Consider the following 23,736-nt stretch of genomic DNA (forward strand, 5'->3'; position numbering starts at 1 on the left):
TGCTTTGTATACTGAAGTATCACTGGCGTGAATGGAAAAAGTAACCAGTCTTTATAAGAATTTTTTAAAAGTTTCGAGGAACACAGACAGACATGGAATAGAAAGTGTCTGCATCTTCTGTCACTGCAGTTCAAGATAGCAGTCCACATTTCTTAAGAGTGTCAAATATATTAAAAATATTAAAAATGCATAAGTAAATAATATAAAAAAACTGAAGTCCCATCTGCCTTAAAAGTGATGCCAAGAGAGCTATGGAGAACAGCCCTGATTATGCTGATGTCTCCTGTGATTTTACCAGATAGAAACAGACAACTCTTTCTTATACTGGTCTGTTTGAGAAGTAACTTCTTTGGCTGAGATGGCATCTTCATGCCAAAGATGGCTGGAGCTCCCCATGATCAACTAGAGATTTGGATTTTTCCGTGCCTTGCTTGTTTTTCCAGTTGAGAAAGGAAATTTCCAGAAAAGCAATTCTCAGTTATGATTTGTTTCTGGGGAAAGCCCAAATACTTTGTCAAGAGGAATGGCATGCTGCTATCACATTGACTGAAGCATTCAGTGCACTGTGCAAAGCTACTGACAGATGTCTATTCTAGCCTTTCAATGTGGTCTCAGTAGTTTAGTTTAAGGAGGAAAACTCCCCACAGTCTCTGTGAAACACTTTAAGGTAGTGACTGAAATTGAATACAAGGACTCAAGTGTACTTTATAAAATTGATCTTTTAAAAATTCTAATTCTAAAAATTCTAATTCAAAAATTCTAATTGTAAACAGCAAGTATGCAAAGTCGCTTTCCATATTTCTTAGATTCCTTCCCTAACACCCACTATTAGATACTCTTGGAGGCAAAAAAACCCAAACAGGCTAAGCAGACCTTTGGCCTGACTTAAAAGTAGCTATGTTTTGTTCTTATGCATGCCCTCCCATTTAGGCCTTTTGAACATGGGACTATTTTCTCCTCATTTAGCTTTCTAGAGTGTGCTAATTTTAGCTGGGATGGAGTTAATTTTATTCCCAGTGGCTGGTATGGGGCTGTGTTTTGGATTTGTGCTGAACACAGGGTTGATAATATAGAGATGTTTTTGTTATTGCTGAGCAGGGCTTACAGTGCCAAGGCCTTTGCTGTTTTTCATATTGCCACACTGGGGAGGGGGCTGGGGGTGCATGGGAAGTTAGGAGGAGACACAGCCGGGACAGGTGATCCAAACTGACCAAAGGGATATTTCAGACCATATGACATCACGCTCAGTATATAAAGTGGGCGGAAGCAGCTAAGCAGAAGATGATCCGAAGACTGCTGGTGAGATGCCTCTTTGCTCATTTCCTTGCCACTAGCATCATACACAGACAACCACATCAGTAAAAGAACACACATGTGCTAAAGCTGTTGTTCAATGCAAAACCACACTTCCCAATAGTGGAATTCTAGAAGGATTTGTAACATAGAATGCTGGTTTATAGTTGTATATAAACACTAATTGTACATTTATAAATTATAATGTAGTTAGTACAGACATCAATTGCTTTTACAGATGACAGAACCAAAGTAATTTCTCCTTAAACAGAACAATGCTTCTTTTAAAAAAAAGGCTAGGTCTTGACTACCAAGCTTTTTCCCATTTTTCAAACCGCTACTCATGTTCTTCCTAGATGATTTGTGAATACATACCGCATGGCTCTCAGTGCACTTTTGTATGCCAATTCAGCATCATGAGGTAGGAGACAGGTGAAAAGATACTTGGCAAATGTGTGCATTGGAACACTGTCTCGATGGATGACTTCACCTAAACCACTATATGGTCCAGCTGTGGGAAAGAAAAAGAGAATATCAGTCTTTACAGACTGTTAAAACTTAACGTCTGGACCTTTAGAACCCATTCATCACACCTTGAGTTAGAGTTGGTATTCAGAGACAGCTTGCTGTACAAAAGGTAAAGTTACATTGATTCATTTGTGAAATATATTACAAGTATATTAAATGCCATCTATTCTTTGAGACAACAAGACACACTGTAAATTGTATAGTACTAAGCACACTACCAATGCACATACAAATGACAGAATGGTCCCAGGGCTCTATGGGGCTCATTCAGCAAATATATGGCATGCAAAAGTAGAAGGTGATAATCCTAGCTTTGCCTCTGTGTAGTTATATCGTGCACACGAATTCCTATGCACCCTCTGTTGGTGCATAATTGCTTTATCATAAAACCACAAAAAAAAAAAAAAGTGGCTATGGTGGAAAACCAGGTATCTTTAACTGAAGTTACATGACTAATCAGTACAGCAGTACAGCAGCACCTGATCCTTATTAATGTCTCACCTGACATTAGGCATTTAAATAACCCTTTGGTCTAGACTTGGTCTCCAGAGAAGACTAGGTCAGATCTTGAATCAAAACTGCTTTTGTTAGTCTATTATAACCACACAATCTTAAAAATTACATGTGTTGTGGGGAAACTATTCCCATTGTTGGGGCAATAGATTTTGCTCACAGTGCAGTACTTCATAACAGCAGTGTTAAGACTGACAACAGAAATGACAATTTAAAAAAATTACATGAAACTGCTTGCTGAGTTCTGAATATTCATAGTGCATAAGAATTCCATTTTTGCATTTTTCCTGCAACCTTAAGACTGTTATTCCTATTAATAGGAACATTGTGTCAAGCAGTTTTTTACTTCAGTGGCTAGAGGCTCAGGTGTTAAACACTGCAAGATAGAGAATAAGAATCTTACATTAAGTATTTGTTCTGATTTGGTCAAATTTAGAGATATATCCTCTGAGAGAAGGCACAACCACCCCTCCCTCCCCCCACCAGCTTCGGGAAAAATAAATTTTCCTCGAAGGAAAGTGAAGGAGATAAAAACTATTTATTTAACAAACACATGGGAAAAGGAAAATAATGCTAAATCATAAAATCTCTCCCTGTGGAGAAGAAAACCTGGGAAAGTGTTAGAGTCCTCCCTTTGGTCTCCTCAGAGCTGGGGCTTGGCCCAGGGCCAGGCCCTCTGTGCTCGGTGGAAGGTCTTCCCGATGTGTTCTGATATTGAAGCAGTTCACAGAAAAAGGGAAAAAAATCCAAAATTCCAGGGAAGGAAAAAAAGTTCAACTCTCAGTCTCTCTCTGGAGAAAAAGAAACTGAAAAACTGGCTGAAAGCTGGCTGGAAAAAAAAAAGAGTCGCTATCTCTGTGTGACCTTGAACAAGCTGCAAACTGCTTTGAAAAAGTTTTGCTCAGTTTTTCCTTCCTCCTCTCAGGCTCAGTTTAAAAGCATAGAAAGGCACAAGAATTAATTTCTGGGCATAGGGCAGAGATATGGGATACACATCATAAAGTCACCCCAAGATAGTATTATTGGACAATTATTGCACAAATAGCAGCTGGCAGTCCTAGAAGTTACCACTTCCTCTTCTACTAGAGATTCCAACCCACCACACTTGGATGGATGAATGACTGTGTGAGCACACTTCTTCATTGCAGTCACATGTGTCGTAGTTTCCAGCAGTGGTTCAAACTAACATGACTGACCCTTCATTGAAGCAGATGAGTACTCACAAAATGTATTCAACCACTTCTGCTGCATGGGATGAACTCCATGAGAGAGAGATGGTAACAACTTGGACCAGCACAGCTGTTTCAGCAATGTTTTTGACTGGTGCCTTAGTACAAAATGCAAAGATAAAAATCACTAGGCATGAAAAAAAATCTGAGCTCCATAGGTGGGCATTTCTGAAGGCTGGGGTTGATCACAGTGGAAACATCAATGAAGATTAAGTAGGTGACAGTGTGTCTCAGTTATTTAGTTGAAAGCCGTTCAAAACTAGCTGGCATTGCTTGTATGAAAGAAGCCATTTTGTGTCTGTTTGCCAGTTGGTGGTCCATTCAGAAACTCAGTTAGAAGACAAAGAATAAATGACAAAGCATTTATATGAAAATATATTCTGCCATTAACTTAGCAGTCAAGCAAAAAAATAGAACAATTCTTGCAACAGTCTTATGTTCTGCTTTCCCATGCATTCAAACGGTAGCTACACACAGCATGCATTAATCTGCATTAACAGCATAGAAATCAGCCTAATGCTGGATTAAACTTTCTTTATTATATCTACAGAACTTCAACTATAAACCACAACTGATATGATTAGAATCTTAAATCACTGCACAGTTTTTCCTCCATGTGATCTGGTAGTTTCTGCCTAACCTGGAGTAAACTGAAGTTATTGCAGAAAAGCCAGATTTCTCAGCACACAGTAATGCATGACCATTGTTGCATGCTGCTCACCACAGTAATTTTGTAGGTAGCTATTTTAGCAGGTTGCCTGCTATGATCACTTGTTTACTACTCTAAGAAAACAAAAAGTATATCACTGATCAAAGTTGTAAACTAGAAGTATCAGAGAATACTTGAGAGAAATCCTGCCTTTTCCTCATACAGCATCCTGACCAGTAAACAGATGCCGAAAATTGATTTTATAATCCATAGGATCCCTCTATGGTGGTGAATGGCTGGATCTAGCAAGAAGCTGTTCTTGTCCAAAGGCCATAAAGCAGATACTCTCTTTATGGTGCAGCTTCTCTACAGTTTCAAATTGCACCACCAGTAGCTACCAAAGTCTTTAAGGATCCAGGCAATAATAGTGACTCAAAGCTGAGAACCCTAAACAACATACTGCATCATCTCTTCCATTAAAGAAATAGTTTTAAAAGACAAATGTCTTACAGAAAGAAAGCAAAACCTGACTGCTGTGTAACAATCTTCACAATTTACCTAGAGCAGTATCAAACTCCCCACCATCCCTTGAGAAAGTGCTCAAAACTTGGACCATGCCTTTAGATAACTAGTTCCTTTAAAGTTTTTCCTCCAGTTAAAAACCCCCAAAAACTAGAATATCAATCTTAGAACCCACAAGACTACTCTTTGAAAATAAGGCTTAAGTGTTATATGTCAAGCCTTTTTAAAAGCTAAGGCAAAACCATGCACTTTTGGGTACAGATTTTATTGCAATACACAACTGCAATTCCCAAACACAAGTTATTTGTTTTAATCAAAAATTAGTCACAAGACCAGGCTGTAAGCCTTAATATTTGTCCATATATTTAAATTTTCAGGTATGATACAAACTTCAGAGGCAGCTCATATTCCTAATTGCGACAAAGAAAATGTTATATTTCTGTCCCAGCAAATTTAAGTGAATTTTCTGAGTTCTTCACTGGGGAATAGAGGTAAAAATCTTCAAACATTTACAAAGCTGCCAGTCCTTTTTCAGGATACAAATGACATTTAGAAATTTACTACCCAAGAACTGTTGATGATAACTGATGTCTATATTATTCAATTGTGAGCCTGGGTTATATAATTAGGATACTGAACAAATCTAAAGAAGAAAATGCAATAAAATTTAAAAATAAAGGCTTATAGGTTATTAGATACCTTATCTCTACAGTCATGTGATATCTGAAGTATGTTTGATTTTCATAAGAGATTGGATAAAATTTTGCTGGAGTTCTACATCAAAAAACATCTTAAGTATATAAGGCAGTTTATACTGTAATACCAATTCCGTGGGCTTGTGTAAGTGAAGACAGTTTTAAAAAGCAGTTAGCATCTACACTGAGATACCTTCTAATAGGAAGACTGCTTGTTTTCGAAAAATCTTCACCAGAGTATCATCCAATTCAATTTCCTGTAGCTTGGAAATGAGCTGCTCCTCATTTCGACAAACCTTCTCTTGTGCATACAAGCCATCTGGCATTATTCGTTGCTGTCCCAGCCCTATCAATGCTACTTCCACAGCCAGCGTTAAATAAGATTCCCCTTCTTCTAAAAACTTGTGTGCAGGCAGGTGCTGGTACTCCAGAGATTTGCATTCCCCCATGTTCTCTGTAAAGGGTGACACAAAGAACAACACATCAGGAAATCATTACAATCCATAATCTGCCTATAATGCCACATTTTCAAATGCTTCCTCTGTCAGTATTCATTTTTAAAAAATATTTAAATTATGAGCGCAATCTCAATATCCAATTATCCAATATAAACTACCTGATCCAATTCCACATCACAGAAATACACAAAACGATTAGGTTTTAAAAAATCCACTCTAGTAAAAATAAAAGTTTTCATTTTAAACTGCATGATTTGGAGAAAGGCAGTTTCTCTAGCTTTGTGTTAATAAGGCCTACATTGGATGATCTATTTCAATTTTTTCCCCCACCCATTTCTGTATCTCCTTAAAGCTTTGATGCTGTATAAGTGGAAAGGGAAGGTGCTTATACACCTGCATAGATTTCGGTTGAAGCTATTAGGATTATGCAAATACAGTAGGCCTGGGAACTCCACAATTTTAAAGCATTCTGTTTGCTAAAGCTCTCTTCATGCTTTTTTATTTGTTAGTTGCATTTATGATAAGCAGGCATAATGTTTCTGACTTTTATTAACACTAGAAATGCTACTTTCAGTAAAGATTACTTGTAAATTCCACACAGACCGAGCCATAAATTGCTTTAAAGAGTACTATTGATTTATTTGGCACTTCACCAATACACCATATGACAAAATGCTATATCAACCTCTAACAGTTTATGGTCTACTTTGCGAACAAAAAGTTGCAATGTACAGATGTAAGGAGATGGACAGCTGCAGCAAATGAGATGGCAAAATGCATTTAGTAGATTGTATATATGCGTGTTGGGGGAATTTACGTTTCAACACACTACCTTTATTTCATGGGGTTGTTTTGGTGTTTTTTTCTAATTGCAAAGAATCTGATTTCTTTTAATTAAAGCTCTTCCAGAACTGGTGGATATGGGATTAGAAGTCTATTAAAGAAAATCTAATTGAATAAAATTAGTTTTGAGGAAAAACCCCAAGGAGATTTGGGATGTACATATCTATAGGTAGAGGAATGAATCAAGTTTCTGACCACACAGAAGGTGATAAGAAACTACCACTGAGATGGAAAGAGACTAAGAATAAGGAATAAATCAGTTAAGCTCCTGAGAAGCAAATACTGAAGTTAAAATGGGCATATCCATCCTGTCCGAAATCATGTATCAATACTACAATGCCATTTTCCAATTCATAACCTTTATAAACCATGTACTTTATAGACCATGTATAAATTTTAAGTGTTTTGTCATCACTTTGAAGTATTATGTACACTTGTAGCTAGGAAGTCAAATAATATCCTGGACCAGGTAGGAGGATCGGAGGTGGTGATCCTTCCCCTCTTCTCAGCACTGGTGAGCCCACACTTGGAGTGCCATGTTCAGTACTGGGCTCCCCATGGACCTACTGGAGCAGATTCAGTGAGGGGCCACAAAGATGATTAAAGGACTGGAGCATCTCCCATATGAGATACTGAGACAGCTGTGATTGTTTAGCTGGGAAAAGAAAAGGCTCAGGGGGATCTTACCAAAATATATAAATATCTAATGGGAGAATGTAAAGAAAACAGAGCCAGACTCTTCTCAGTGGTATCCTGTGACAGGACAAGAGGCAATGGGCACAAACTGAAATACAGGAAATTCCATCTAAGAAAACACTTTTTTACTGTGAGGATGGTCAAACACTGTAAGAGGTTGCCCAGAAAGGTTGTATGGTGTTCATTCTTGGGACTATTCAAAACTCAACTGGACACAGTCCTGGGAAACTTGCTCTAGGTGACCCTGCTCTGATCAGAGTAGGTGGACTAGATGATCTCCAGAGAAGCCTTCCAACCTCAACAATTCTCTGATTTCCTGTGATTTCTCCAAAAGAGGATAGAGCAATGTATGTAAAGAGGGTTGCTGCTATAAACTCTTATGCAGTTTTATTTCAAGTGTAAAATACTGAATTGCCTTCAAGAATGAGTAACTGGTAATTTTTGAAGGCTTCATATAACAGTTTTACGTTAAACATTTTCTCTCCCTTGTGTTTTCTTAGGGAACGCAAATGTGAGTTCTTATACTGTAAAGACACTGGCTTTGAAGTTAATCAGGAAAGGTAAGATAGAAAAATGTCTCTGGTTACTGAAGACTTAGAGAAGATTGCTCCCTTTGCATGGCCTTACCCGTGAAGTCTGAGAATCCATGGAAGCTCTCATCATCCACCCTGCAGGCTTCAATCAGGCTACTGAAGAGGGTGCCAATTGGATCCAAAGGATGTCCTACCCAACCTTCAAGATTTGTTATTGAGGTTACTCCTATTTGGAGAAGTTCTGTGACAGAAAAGATGAAGGGAGGAGGGAGGGAAAGAGAGTGCATATTATCCCCTCAAAACAATTATAGAAGTAAAACTGATTAAAATGCTCTTCTGCTTAGAAGGAAAAAATAGTATCTCAGTGTGAATTCATTGCCCTTTGTAAATATGTTAAAAGAGGAAAAAAAGAAAATGGACAAAGGCCAAACATTTTGAGCACTAGCAAAGTACATTATGGGTTAAAAATTTCAATTGCAGTATCTTTTGAAATCTCTAACTTGATGCCAGTAACTTCTGAAATGTCTGCTGAAAAATTATTACAAAGACTTTTTTTGGTAAAATATTCACCACTGTTTCCTCACTCAAAAAATGCAGTACCATTTTCACATTTTAAGTGAAGCTGATGGCACTGAAATAAAATATTCTGAAATGTTCAGTTTTAATAAATAAAATATGAACTTATTGCATCTAAATATTTATTGAAGCAATAAACTCACAATGACAGTTCCTAATAAAAAAAAAGAAGAAAAAAAGTATAATGTGTTTAAATGAGGTATAAAAGAAAAAAATTGTCCTTTAAGTGCATTTTTTGTCATTCTAAAGTTTCAGTCAACAAATACCTTCATGGATACTTTGTTTGTAGCCCTCATCAATCAATCAATCAGTTACAACATGAAAAAATTGTTTAGCACAATGAATTGAAGGAAGTGTTGCTGTGGTAAAAGATGCTAGAGATGACTCAAATCCCTTTTTTAACTAAGAATCTTACGGCAGTAGTTCCCCTTCAACTCCCCAGCTTTTTCTCCTAGACGCATATACAACTAAACTATGAGAGATAAGGTGCATTATGGATGACCATTTAAAAATTGTATACAAGCCATTACAGATGCTCTGTTTCTCTGCTTTTTACACACTAACTTGTACCTTCCTCTGCTCTGTCTCATTCACAAAGTGCCATCTTTCTGAGTAATCATAAGTATTATCACAAAGCTTTAAAAGCTTGCTTCTTGCCTTTAAATGTGTGGAGCTACAAAATGAAACAGTCACACTGTTGAACTCAGTGTTCAGGACAGTGGCTTTTTTTAAAGAATCAACTGATATGTGATATGAAAAACAAAGTAGTAAATATTTGTCTTACTAACAAATAGCATGTGCTAAAAACAACAGTCAGAAGAACATAATATTACCAAAAAGGATTAATATCAATGACCTTACTCACTTATATTCCATTTCATCTATTATGTCTACTTATGAGCTTCACTTGTGTCATGCCAAACAAAGGCTTCAGTCCTCCATTCATATAGAGATTTAACTTTAAATCATGCAACTAGTTCCACGAATGTCAGATCAGTCACATGAATGAAAGATAAGTAGAAGCATGTGGTGGTTGCTGAACTGAAACTGTAGCTGCAGAATTATTCTGCTTATAGAGAAGACCAGCATATTTTGCACTATTAAAACAAACTTTTTTAAACTTCAAACATAAGAGTGAAAAAACCCCAAACAAAGCAGTGAGTAACAACACAGAAATTACAAACTTCATGTTAAGTAAAGATATATTACATAATAAAAAGACTAGGAAAAATTCTCCTAAGTAATAATGCAAAGTGCTTTTTAGTTTTGTTGAAATCTAGGATCCACAATAGTGCTCAAAATTTCTTCCTTGGGTATTGTGAAATGAAGGCACATAGGAACTGACAAATAATTTTTTTTTCCAGTCAGATATCTACCTTGTCTTCAATTTCTAAATTAACATTTCTGTGAAAACACCTGCACATACAGTTAAAAAATTTACACATTTGACTTCACACTGGTATTTTTGCCTACAATGCATGAGGATACACATAGTTAAAAGTAGCAACAAAAATCTAAAATAAAATTTGAATTAAAGGTGTTCTTGTAGTAGCTGAGAATGTTATTCAAAATTTTCCACATGCATTCTTTAACCACAAAGTTACCCCTTTCTTCTTCCACTACCTCTCCAAACCTATGACAAAGTTCAGTGAAGGATTATTTTTGGAAGAATGTTCCTTCCAAAAATAGGGGTAGTGTTTAGAGGAACACCACAGAACACTTTATAAAGCCAGTGTTTCAAAAATTTGATTTCCAGTGATGTGAATCCTCTAAAGTTTAAGCATCATCAGAGACTTTTGGAAGAAACTGCCAAATTTGATAAATTTCTGTAGTGCAGACTTTACCTTGTCAACTTTAGGCTTCCACCTCAGAAATATATAGGCCTGCTAAATTACATGTCAGAGGAAAAAAATTATTTTAAATACCTGACATTCCAAATGCAAATCTCTGTTTAAAAGCCTATAAATTACACAGGATGAATATCTACACTGTGCAACCAAAACCTCTGATTGGAATAAAGGCCACATCATGTTAGATGTATTGCAGAAGGCAGGACAGGGCCCTTGCCCTGCAGAGCTCACAACCCAGCTTAAAAAAAAACCTCCAACATCCAGAATATGACATTTCCACTATGATTGTTTGGACTGAAGAGTTAGTCACCTCTTTTGCTTTAGTTTCAAAAGCAGTTTTCTCATGCAAAGTTCCAGTCTGGTGTTATTGTCACCTTGTCATGTCCTTTGCCCTTCTCTCTTCCCCGCATTTACCTTTCTTCTGAGCCTGGAACATTTCCAGCTGTTTCTGCTGCTGCCTTCTTAGTGTGTTAACAATAGCTATTGCTAGCCTCAGTGCTTCTTGTGGGTATCCATGAGATCGTAACGCATCCACCCTCGCACAGGCTGTAGGAACATGTTCTAAAATGGAGACAATAATTGAGGAATAGCAATGCTTCCATGTCTGCAATAGCCTGTTTTGCTAGATTACTCAAAAGGGCTTTTTTGTTTCCTTTGATTTGTTTTTAAAACTTTTCAAGAGAGAGTTAAAGGACTATTTCTGAGCCAACATTTCAAGGGAGCCTCTGTTCTTTTTGCCAGGCTTTTCATTCAGCTCCCTCCCTCCCCCCAAAAAAGAAAAAAAATAATGCCATAGAAACTGAACAAAGCAGCAAGTCATGGAAACATCTTTACGATTTAGCCACTTACCATGCCAGAGGGGCCACCCTCGAGAGTCAAAGAGTGAGTTTTCAGTGTGTTCATGGTAACAGTAGTTGGTGTATAGGTCACTGCTGATAATGTGCTGTAAGTGGCTGTCCTGCCAGTGCAGTTCGCATGCCTCTATGGCTCGAGTGAACACTGTCCGATGTGGCCTGTTTGATGAATCTGTCATTTTCAGAAATTCGGAAAGCTGCATCAGCTTTTATTCATTCATATGTGAATCAGTCATCCACACTATTCTTTTCTTCTGCCTATTCACCAACCCCTAACTGATGGCAGTCTACCTTGACCCACTCTGCAAGGAGCAGACCACAGATGACATTTCACATCCTGTTACCCAACAGCTCAGGCAAAGTGTGTGCCATTCACTTTGCATTCAGAAAGATCTACAAAGCATCATGGCTAATGCTAAATAGGACATTGCAAAGGGAACAGCTAGATATGAAGGACATTAAACAGCACATACAGAATTCCCCTAAAAACAGACTAGAAAGTATATGGCACACAGCTACTCAAGCATCCCCAGCTTTTCTCCTTCTCAGACCCAGAGCCGCTAGGATGAGTGACAGATAAACATCACATAAAATATTTTTAGTTGTTCTCTTTGAGAAGTGACATTAACTTTGAGCACTTGTATAAATTTTTGCCATAAACATATACAAATACTGCAAAGAAAGCAAGGTACTGAGGCCATGGGACTGACAATCCTTTACTGCACATCTTCCTATGGCAAAAGTGCTCTGTCAGCATGGCACTGTCTATGAATGTCAAAATGTCATGTCAGAATTGCTACTAGCATGCCCAGGTTGGTCTGAACATCACGAGATCCAGAAAGCCAAACACCTCTGTAGGAAGTTACATGTTGCATGAACTTCTGTGCCCAGCTAGCTGCAAGATTTAAACATGAACCAAGTCTATTTCCTTCAGAGGTAAACTTCCAAGAGAAACAAGGAAAAAACCCATCTAAGTCTAACTCTACCACCTTTCACAAGCATTTCATTTTAACTTCTATTAAATATGTATCAAAACATTGAGAGGTTTGATGATTATGAGGGGGTTTTTTCCCAGGTAAATAACCTGCATTTTCCTCAGTTTTTAGCAAAGTAGCAATCTTTGCTTGAAGATGACTAGAGAAGGCTTCTGTCAGGTTTGATAATCACATTTTAGATTAGAAAGCATGATATCGAGTAAGAAGAGACACCTCCTCCAAGAAGGCAGTGTTGCCTCTGCACCCCCCCACACCTGTCAATGCAGACTGTGCAACACAGAGTACATCCCACAAATAGCTGCTTTAGTTTCTCACATAGTTTAATGCAGTCACAACAGATCTCCCTTTAAGTAAGTATCAAAGGCTTTGTAACTGCAAAAAATAAATCCCCCAACACCAGAAGGGATATAAGATTATAGTCAAGCAACGAAACAACAGGCTTTTACATGACACTTCAGGGACATTCAATTTTTATGCAACAAGTATTTAGAAAGACCAAGTGAAAAGTTAGAAGACCTAACTTGCTTTAAAAACATTGCAGCCCCAGCACAAAAGTAAATCCTATTTATCCTTTCTGTGAGGACAGTATTAGTGAAAATAAATCTGGCTGGTCAATCCTCAGCAAGAAAGTTACTTGTCCCAGGAAAGACTGCTGTATTCTGCTGCAAGGCTCAATTATATAAGATAGAGGCTATATTATGTGTTGCAGTCAGTGCATATATTTAGGCTCACCTTGGTTAGCATTTGCGCCCTGAGGCAAAGCATTGGTTAAATTGGGCAGCTCGTTTCCATGGTTTCCATCTTCCCAGGGACAAACATCCACACCATTCCATTTTTTCAGCTGTTTGAGCCAACTGACCTTCTGTTCCAACTTGCAGTGGGGATTTAAGACTATACACATCCATAGACCACCTGATTTTAAAGAAAATTGCTAAATTAGTTTTTTTAATAAAAATGCAGCAGCCAATGGCTATTTTCAAACTTTTATTCTGTAACACTTTTCCTCCCCTCTAAGGCTACACTGCTTGTTTCCCAACTATGCCTGACATCAGGCAGACTGAATTCCTGATGCAGAATCTTGGAGCTGGTGTGGCCCATCCAAAGCAGTTTAAAGACTGTATCAAGCCAATCTTCTCAATTAAAAGGCATTAAACAGGTCTTTTTTATTAGGAAATCCATAGTTCATAATGTATGGCCCATCAGACAAAAGTAAACAAAAATTCACATAAAGTTACAGTAGGAAATTAACCAAGTTTTTCTTCTAATTTTTGTACGAAAACTATGTATCTTCCAGCTTCACATTACAGGAACCAAATAAGTGCATTAGTAAGACATGAATTTTCTAAACATATACTTCCACACCTGAAACCCAGCAGAAGTAGAGATCCAGTAGATTTGTGCAGTCTAGATATTTTTGCTGCTCCTACTTCAGCTATTTGGTTACACTAGAAAATGTCATACATTTTTTGTTTACAGAGCTCGAAGGGAAAGCTAATTTGCACTGACATTTCACATGTACCATCACTTTAGAACCTGCTTCCTGATACTATAGAGCAGGGCAGGCATAAATAGATCAGGGTCTTTAGCAACAATTTTCAAATGGAAAGATTTTTCCCTAAATCAGCTGTTTCTTCATCAGGGTGAACTTTGACACAAGCATGAAGACATCTGAAAGTACTGTTCATTTGCTCATTAAGAACATGCCTTGTACACTACAAGAGATTTCACAGAATCACAGAATATTCTGAGTTGGAAGGGACTCACTAGGATCATCAAAGTTCAACTCGTGGCTCTGCACAGGATGGCCCCAAGAATAAAATTAAAAGAATATGTTTAAATTACGTAATCTTCAGGACAGGCTGAAAAAAGAAGAATAAAAATGCAGCCGATTCTTCCAAGAAACTAGAATTCTCACATTTAAGCATTCTTTTGCTAACTAAGAATGCAAAATGGATACCCAAAACACAGGTCATCACATTACATTCATTCCTAAATTAACTCAGTATGTTGTTATGCCACAGCACAGGAGCCAGTGGAAAAACAGAGCTTCATCCTTAAGGGTTCAAGTCCACTTACTATTCAGACTGACATGGAATGAGGAAGCAATATCAAAGAAATTTTGAAACCACAACAAAATATGATACAGTATAGTGCAGAACACCAGAGAGCCACTACTCTAATGCACATTATTACTACACAATAGTTACATACAGTAGAACATGCAGCTTGTTGGTTTTTTGCTTGCATTTTTTGGGAGATTTTGTCTTTGTGTTTTTTTGGTTCAGTTTTGGGTTTTGGTTTTTTTAAGTGCCATGGGAGTGAAAAAAGCAAATACTGTTTTAAAAAACTTCTTTTAAAATCAAATCATATGATTTAGACACACTGTTCAACACACTTCACTCCCCAGAGTCAAATTATAGAATAGAATCATAGAATGGTTTGGGTTGCAAGGGACCTTTAAAGGTCATCTAGTCCAACCCCCTTGCAGTGAGCAGGGACATCTTCAAACTAGATCAGGTTTTTCAGAGCCCCATCCAACCTTACCTTGAATATTTCCAGGGATGGGGCATCCACCACCTCTCTGGGCAACCTATGCCAGTGTTTTACTACCCTCACTGTAAAAAACTTCTTCCTTATATCTACCCTCTTTTAGTTTAAAAGCATTATTACTTGTTCTATTGTTACAGGCCCTACTAAAAAGTTTGTCCTAATCTTTCTTGTAAGCCCCCTTTAAGTACTGAAAGGCTGCTACAAGGTGTCCTCGAAGCCCTCTCTTCTCCAGGCTGAACAGTCCCAACTCTCTCAGTCTGTCTTCATAAGAGACATTCTCCAGCCCTTTGATCATCTTTGTGACTCTCCTCTAGACCCACTCTAACAGGTCGATGTCCTTCCTGTGTTGGGGACTGTGGCAGGACCTTTCACCCCTGATACAGCAAAAACTTATCTCCCTGTAACATATGGGTAGGTTAGGCCGGAATGGTTTGTCATGTGATAAGTTATCTCAACTGAAAACCTCCTTAGCCAGCAATGCACATCCTGGCTTGAATGGTGAGAATGGAAAACCTAAAAGTAGTGACTGCAGAGCACAAGCATTTTTACAACTATAAAAGACCACTATGATTTCATGAAAATCAGAAATCTCTTATACACTCTCTGAGTGCATAGAGAGTTCTCGATGTTAAGATGTTGGCATTGAGTTACTTCCCTGGGATTGAGAGAAACTGGGAGATTCTCTGCACACCGCTATCATTCATTGGTAAGTGACATTGACTCCTAATCTATACAATTTCTTCGCTAGCTGTAACATATTATTATAGTGTGCTGTATTTTTATCTACTAGTAGTTCTTTGTGTTATCCTGTGTAGTAAGTAATCTGTTTAAGTCTTATGTCTGTTTCCTTAGCCTATTCAAATAAATAATTCATGTTGTAATAGGCTTGATTGGTCATTATTAAGAACTTGCTAGCAAGAGTGGGTTTTGGGGTGCTGGTGACCTCAATAAAGCTACTGCCTACTGCCAGAAACCTGGAAAGGCAGGGATTTGTCTAAACTCTCCCCTCTCCATTTGTAACAGGGACCCCAGAGTTGGAGGCAGCACTGCAAGTGGGATCTCACCAGAGCAGAGTAGAGGGGGAGAATCACCTCCCTTGCCCTGCTGTCCACACTGGTTTGGATGCAGCCCAGGATATGATTAGCTTTCTGGGCTGCAAGTGCACATTGCTGGCTCATGTCCAGCCTCTCATCCACCAGCACCCCAAAATCCTTCTCTGCAGGGCTGCTTTCAATCCTTTCATTCCTCAGCCTATATTGATACCAGGGGTTGCCCTGACCCAGGTGCAGAACCTCACATTTGGCCTTGTTGAACCTCATGAGGGTCTCGTGGGCCCACTTCTTGAGCTTGTCCAAGTCATTCTGGATGGCATTACAACTGGTTCTTCTTATTAAGCATCAATGCATTCAGTACTGCCCTAGACAAAGGACTATATTTCTTGCAACATAAAAAACAAAACAGAAGATGAGACATATTGGAAATCCTTGCAGAATAGCTATCTTGGTCTTATTTATTTTATAAATGAATTATTACTTTAGGGCACTGAGGAGTCACTGTACCTCTCAGCATCTTAAAAAAAAAAAAAAAAGCCAATTTAATACTTTGTAACCAGATTCCCAGTGATTTGAGACTGAAGCAAAAGCAAAGTGAAATATCTTAACCACATGCAGCAAGTATTTCAATCATCCAGCAAGGTGGAGTGCACACTGATTACAGTGTGCCCCTACAAAATGACTGGCCTTTTTCTGCATCTCAGAAACACCACTAGAAACAAAGGAATTCACTTGCCTTCTTCAGAGGCTTCACTATGCATGTGGTACATCTAAGAGGCAGAAAAGGGAAGAGATACTCCAAAGTACCAAAATCCTTTATAAACTTCTTTGGTTTAAAGAGGAAGCCTCAGAAATCCATGCTATTTTTATGCAAATGAACACAAGGACAAAGGTATTTCTATGAACCACACACAAACCACTTAAGGAAGGAGTCTGGAGGACATTCTTCCTATTTCACTCTGATGCTGATCTATAGAAGCCGTCACCACCAGCCTGAAAGCTTACAATGTCATCAAAGGATTCTCTATTTTCTGCCTAATGGCCCCTATATGGGGAAACTACTGACCACACTTACCCCATACTACAGATAAGGCTTATGGAAAAATGAACAGCAGCTAGTTGTAATTAATTTGTGGGGAACTGTCTTAGGGTGATTTTATGATAGTACTGTATTCCCCTATCATCTGCTTATTGCCCAGAAATGGGTCCCGTGGCTTTAAGCTGGGTCCGAGGGAAAGGGAGGGGAAGCCGAGCAAATTCTTCAGCACGGTTTGTGTTCAAAGACGCACACACTCCCCTGCGTTCTCACTGCTGTAGAGCCGAGGGAGCACCTTCCTGCTTTTAGCTAACCTGTTAGCTGAGGCAAGAAATTTTCCCAGGACTGCATACCGAAATCCTCCAGAACTACTTCTTCTTTTGGAACTGTTCGGCTTAGCTGTGATCCGAGTCCCAGATCATCGGACCCCGTGGACCGGCAGGGAGGCTGCGGGGACACCACATCCCGGCCTTGGGCCTCAGGAGGGGCCAAGCCAGCTACAGACAGAACTCTAAAACCAGCAGCTTTCTCAGCATCGAGGAGGTTTATTATCTAACATTACTATTTTTTTTACTTTGTCCTGCCGGCACTCTGCTTGTTAAATAAATAATTTTTTTCACTTTCATCCAAGAAATTCCTTTCATATTGGTGGGGGAGGGAGTGCTGAAACCTGTCTTCTGGGGAGGAGACATTCCTTCCAGAGTCTTTCCCCCTAAACTTATCTCAAACTGAGACAGGAACATATCTAAATCCCTTTCTTGTGACCTCAGCCTGGAAACTGCTGTTGGCAACAGCCTATACTCAAAAGAAGTTTGCCAAAATACATTCCTGTCATTCTCAAGTAAGTTTACCTGTTTAACTAGATTTAATGATGTCACCCGCAGTATGAACAAATGCCTCATTAAATGGAAAAAAAAAAAAGAAAAAAAACCAAAACAGACAATGTGTTTGTTTTTACATATTCTGGTTTTATAACATAGCTCACTTTTTTGTTCCTCTTTCTCCAGGAACCAAATATCTTTTTATACCAGATCTCAGAAGGCTGACACATCCCCTTCTCTCCCACCCCCCGAACTAAACCAAAAGTAAGGTTCTGATTTGGATCCATTGACTGTGACCCATGTCTTTCCAATGTGAAGCTCCTCACAGCACAGTGGCAAAATATCACAAAACAATATACAAAATTTCCCCCCCCAGAAGATAACTGGAAGACAAGTCATGCTGTGACTGCAATTTGATATTAATTTCACAAGGGAATGAATATTAGAACTGTCATAATGGAGTGAGGAATTGCCTATTTTGGTTCAAAAAACACTAATCCTTTTGACCCGGAAAAAGCCAGCTTTGCCAAAACAGACCTTTCGTTCAAATAGCCCTCTTTGAAAATTCATGATTGTCATTCATCTTTAGTGGACCTCACACCACAAAGAAATAGGTTACATTACTGCTTTACACAATGAATGCATGCCTTGTAGAGGGAACATCAGTACTTTTGTATTTCTCAGTAGACATCCATACCTCTGAATTCATGAGGGAGAAAGGAACAGAATGCCTTTACACTGGTCAGGATTTAAACATGCAAATTGAAAAACATTAAGAAGAATTTAGTCACTGTAAAAATAGGTGTAATAATTACACATCTTGTGTATGCATTTATTCATGAAGTCAAAGAAAGTGCAAAGAACGTATACAGACTCTCCAAAGAGATTAAGCATTGCTCACTTTTCATATTTTACTCTTATCCCAGTAAATGGGAGGGTGGTGGTGGAAACAAATTTTAGTGGGGGTTAGGATACTGAGCATGATTGAAGATCCAGTGTACAACTCTGTTAGACTGATTGCAGTCTTCTCAAGAAATATGCTTTTCCTAGAAATGATGCTATCTTGTCAGGGCTACTGTAATAGCCCTGGTTTGGGTCAGCATTTCCTCATTTACAATACTTGTGTAATCAGTGGCTGAAACTTGGCTTTGGCCTTAGAATTTTACTATATACTTAAGACCAATCTATTTATTTGCAAAATTAATACATGCAAGAAACTGATGCATGTTTGACATATCTTTGCTCTTCCCATTAATCATAGAATGGTTTGCATGTTAATGCATGTCTCTTAAAAAAACTAAAAATCCAAAAGCTAACAGGTTGGTAACATTTGATTATTTCAAAGAAAGTAGATCCAGGCAAACAAGATCATTCCCTTTGTGCAACAGACAAATTGGCTTCAGCACTTGCCACTGTGCCCCATTTGAGCCTAATCAATTCTATTACAAAAGTATAATTTTCCAGCACTGGAAGTGCCAGAAGAGAAACAATAATAGAAGACAGAAACTGTGATTCCTGTAAAAAAGAAGTGTCAGTAAAGGATTTTAAAGTGGGAGCCTCTTAAAGTGCAACAGCCACTTGGAGACCTCAAAGAAGTAGTGTATGATATTTACTGCTTCTTGAAAAGAAGGAAAAATGCCTTCAGAACGACTGGCAAATCCACCTCCCTCCTCGAGGAACAGAGAGATCTTCAATAGAACAAAGCATACTGAGAAGTCCCACTGGAGAATGCTCCAAATGAACAGTTGATTTTATGGAGTACTGAAGATAGGCCAAGCACTTAAGTGCTGGTCTCAACAAGAATCACAGAATCATTTCGGTTGGAAAAGACCTCCAAGATCGAGTCCAACTTTTGACCAATCTCTACCATATCAACTAGACCATAGCACTAAGTGCCACATCCAGTTGTTTCTTAAACATGTCCAGGAATGGTGACTCCACAACCTCCCTGGGCAGCCCATTCCAATGCTTGATACCCTTTCAGTGAAGAAATTCTTTCTGATGTCCAACCTGAACCTCCCCTGGCAACAGCCATTCCCTGTTGTCCTGTTGCTATGGCTGCCTGGGAGAAAAGGCCTACTCCCACCTGGCTACAACCTCCATTCAAGTAGTTTTAAAGAGTGAGACAATCTGCACTGAGCCTCCTTTTCTACAGGATAAACACCCTCAGCTACTCCTCAAAAGACTCACTCCCCAGACCACCAGCTTAATTGCCCCCTGAGGACATGCTTCAGCACCTCAATGTCTGTCTTGTAGTGAGGGGCTGAGAACTGGACACAGTACTTGAGATGTGGCCTCACTAATGCAGAGGGGACAATCACTTCCCTGGTTTGCTGGCCACACTATTTCTGATACAGACCAGGGTGCCATTGGCCTTCTTGGCCACCTGGGCACATGCTGGCTCATGTTCAGCCAGATGTCAACCAGCACCCCCAGGTCCTTTTCCAACTGGCTGCTTTCCAGCCAATCTGCCTCTAGCCTGTAGCACTGCATGGCGTTGTTGTGACCCAAGTGCAGGACTTGGCATTTGGCCTGTTTGAACCTCATACTGTTGTTCTCAACCCATCCATCCAGCCTGTCCAGATCCTTCTGCAGACCTTTCCTACCCTCCAGCAGATCAATGCTCCCACCCAACTTAGTGTTGTTTGCGAACTTACTGAGGGTGCACTTGACCCCCTCGTCCAGATCATCGATAAAGCTATTTAAACAGGACTGGCTGCAATATTGAGCCCTGGAGAACCCCACTAGTGACCAGCCATCAACTGAATGTGGCACCATTCACCACCACTCTCTGGGCCCGGCCATCCAGCCAGTTCTTAACCGAGCAAAAAGTGCACCTGTCCAAGCTGTGGGCTGCCAGCTTGTCAAGAAGAATGCCGTAGGAGACAGTATAAAGGGCTTTACTGAAGTCCAGGTAGACACATCCATAGCCTTCCCCTCATCCACTAGGCAGGTCACCTGGTCAGAAAAGGAGATCAGGTTGGTCAAACAGGACCTGCCTTTCCCTAAACCCATGCTGGCTGGGCCTGATGCCCTGGTTGTCCTGTATGTGCTGTATGATTACACTCAAGATGATCTGTTCCATAACCTCCCTTGGTACCAAGGTCAGGCTGAAAGGCCCTGGATCCTCCTTCTGACCCTTCTTGTAGATGGGCATCACATTGGCCAACCTCCAGTCACCTTGGACCTCCATGGTTAGCCAGGACTGATGATAAATGATGGACAGCAGCTTAGTAAGCTCTTCCACCAGCTTCCTCAGCTCCCTCAGATGAATCCTATCTGGCCCTATAGACTTGTGAGTGTCTAAGTGTCTCAGCAGATCACTAACTACCTCCCCCTGGATTGCAGAGGGTCTATTCTGCTCCCCATCTCTGTCTACCAGATAAGAGGTCTGGCTGCCCTGAGGATAACCAGTCTTACTGTTAAAGACTGAGGCAAAGGAGTCATTAAGTACCCCAGCCTTTTCCTCATCCTTGGTAACAATATTCCCCCTCTCGACCAATAAGGGATGGAGATTTTCCTTGGCCCTCCTCTTGTTGCTGACATATTTATAAAAACACTTTTTATGATCTTTCATAGCAGTGGCCAGATTGAGTTCTAGTTGAGCTTTCGCCTTTCTAATTTTCTCTCTACATGACCTAGCAACATCCTTAAACATTTCCTGAGTTGCCTTCCCCTCCTTCCAAGGGTCATAAACCCTCTTTTTTCCCTGAGTTCCTGAAAAAGCTCCCTGTTCAGACAAGCTCATCTTTAGGCACATAGGGACAACCTGCTCCTGCACCTTCAAGATTCCCTTCTTAAAGAATGTTCAGCCTTCCTGGGCCTCTGTTATTAAGGACTCTTTCCCAGGGTACTCTCTGAACCAGTGTCCTGAACATGCCAAAGTCTGCCCTCTGTAAATCCAAGGTCGAGGTTTTGTTGATCCCCTTCCTTACTTCACCAATAATCAAAATAATTTCATGGTCACTGTGCCCAAGACAGCCTCCGACCACCACATCTCCCACCAGTCCTTCTCTGTTTGCAAACAGCAGGTCTAGCAGGGCCCCACTCCGGTAGGCTCATTCACTAGCTGTGTCAGGAAGTTCTCTTCCACACACTCCAGGAACCTCCTAGACTGCCTCTTCTCCACTGTGTTGAGTTTCCAGCAGATTTCTGGCAGGTTAAAATCTCCCACAAGAACAAGGGCTGACAATCGTGAAACATCAATCAGTTGCTTCTAGAATAGTCCATCCACCTCTTCATCCTGGTTGGGTGGTCTATAACAGACTCCCACCAGGATCTCTGCCTTGTTGGCCTTCCCCATGATTCTTACCCATGGGCACTAGAGCTTACCGTCACTATCCTTGAGCTCTATACAGTCAAACCACTCCTAAATATACAGAACTACCCCACCTCCTTCCTCTCCTGTCCATTCTGGAGAGCTTGGAACCATCCATTGCAGTATTAAGGAAACTTCCCTGTCCGACCATCCAGGAGCCACTCTGGTACTCACCCTCACACCACCTGAGCTGGAACTGAAGCCCCTTCACAGCTACACCCCCCACACTCACACAGTCAGACCAGGTTTTCTTACTGGCTCGACCCCAGGTTTCCCATAGCAGGCTCTCAGACATCCAGATCCTTCTGATAGTTTAATCTTGGTGCAATAAATAAATTAAAAAATAACATCTGGGTGCCTCTGAGGAGGGACCCCAAACAAAGGAACCTCTGGGCTTTTATACCCTCACGGTCTAAGCACGGGAAAGTCTGGGGGTCCTCGGCTCCTGCTGTGTCTCTCAGTGTCCGGTCCTCTGGCTTTGCCACAGGTCCCAGTGTCCTTTGTTATACAAAGGGTTGGCAGTTCATGGCCTCTTGCCTCAGGCTCAGGCTCAGGCTCTGGCTCTTGCCCCTCAGAGCTCAACCTGCAGCTCGCACTGCAGCTGCAAACCAAGCTACCTGCACTAAATATATTCCTTAACACCATCACTCCAGTCATGCGAGTCATCCCACCACATTTCTGTGATGGCAACTATGTCAGAGCTTTCCTGCTGCACAATGGCCTCCAGTTCTTCCTGTTTGTTACCCACACTGCTGCATTGGTGTAAATGCACTTGAGCTGGGCTATTGATTTCATCCCCAACACTGGCCTGCCGCCCCCAGGCTCATCTCTAGCGAGCCTGCTCTAATTCCCTTCCCCTTTCAAATCTAGTTTAAAGCTCTCTCAATCAGCCCTGCCAACTCATGGACTAGAATCCTTTTCCCCCTTTTAGACAGGCAAAACCCATGTCTCCAGCAGGCCTGATGCTGTATAAACCGCCCCATGATCAAAAAAGCCAAAATTCCACCAATGGCACCAGTCTTTAAGACACATGTTGATCAGGTGTGTTTTCCTGTTCCTTTCAGCATTCTTCCCTGCTACCGAAGGAATTGAAGAAAACACCACCTGTGCTCCTGGACAAGTCCCTGGAGTCCCAAGGAAAAGCACTCTTGGCATTCAGTTGGATACAAGTTGCAATTGTATTCATAAAAAGAATACCTTAATGCAATCTGGTTTCTCTATGCAGTCTTCAGGGGAAAAAAGCTTGCTATGGGTCCTGAGGTTTTTTTTAAGAATAGAATGTTTCATTTTGCTCGATTCATTCTATTACTGAATTAAACTTAGATGTATTGGTATTGACAAGTGCTTCATGCTGATTGTATTGTATATGATAGTATAATCACTCTCCATGCATTTCACACTAGCTGGCTGATTAACACAATAGACTACCTGCAGCACTGATGGCAAGAGGGAATCATTGCCCTTCTGCACACTAAAATTCAAATGTGCATTAGGAGAGATAGTGTAAACCAGGGACAAAAATAGTGTGTAATTCCTTAAATTTCTCTTTCTCTCTTGCTGCCTACATCTGCTCCAAGGGTTAAAGGCACATTTGTATTCAGCTGAAAGAAAACAAGTATTTACATTTTGAGATTCTATTCTAAATGATCATTAACTACTTGCTCCATCTGTGTGTGTGAAGTAATGAAAAACTCCTGCTCCCATCTTCCTGAATTTTCAGCATTC

General features: G+C 40.1%; 1 protein-coding gene and 1 long non-coding RNA gene across 5 annotated transcripts in view; one reads left to right on the plus strand and one right to left on the minus strand.

The window, feature by feature from the left end:
* Positions 1–23,736, minus strand: part of LOC138102790 (zinc finger SWIM domain-containing protein 6-like) — a 421,672-nt gene that overhangs the window by 79,837 nt on the left and 318,099 nt on the right. For 3 of the 4 annotated variants that reach the window (XM_069000557.1, XM_069000561.1, XM_069000560.1), the window contains exons 5-10: positions 12,967–13,146; positions 11,235–11,411; positions 10,800–10,946; positions 8,054–8,200; positions 5,623–5,883; positions 1,669–1,804 (exon numbers count right to left, since the gene is read on the minus strand). In XM_069000557.1, coding sequence (XP_068856658.1) covers positions 1,669–1,804; positions 5,623–5,883; positions 8,054–8,200; positions 10,800–10,946; positions 11,235–11,411; positions 12,967–13,146 — 1,048 coding nt within the window. The remainder of the gene's footprint in view (positions 1–1,668; positions 1,805–5,622; positions 5,884–8,053; positions 8,201–10,799; positions 10,947–11,234; positions 11,412–12,966; positions 13,147–23,736) is intronic. The other variant, XM_069000559.1, reaches the window with a different exon arrangement.
* Positions 15,296–23,352, plus strand: LOC138102718 (uncharacterized). The gene is made up of 3 exons (XR_011147492.1): positions 15,296–15,490; positions 17,880–17,957; positions 23,076–23,352. It is a non-coding gene; the product is annotated as an uncharacterized lncRNA (long non-coding RNA).

The sequence above is a fragment of the Aphelocoma coerulescens genome, assembly GCF_041296385.1.
Source record: "Aphelocoma coerulescens isolate FSJ_1873_10779 chromosome W unlocalized genomic scaffold, UR_Acoe_1.0 ChrW_unloc_scaf_1, whole genome shotgun sequence".
Lineage (NCBI taxonomy): Eukaryota > Metazoa > Chordata > Aves > Passeriformes > Corvidae > Aphelocoma > Aphelocoma coerulescens.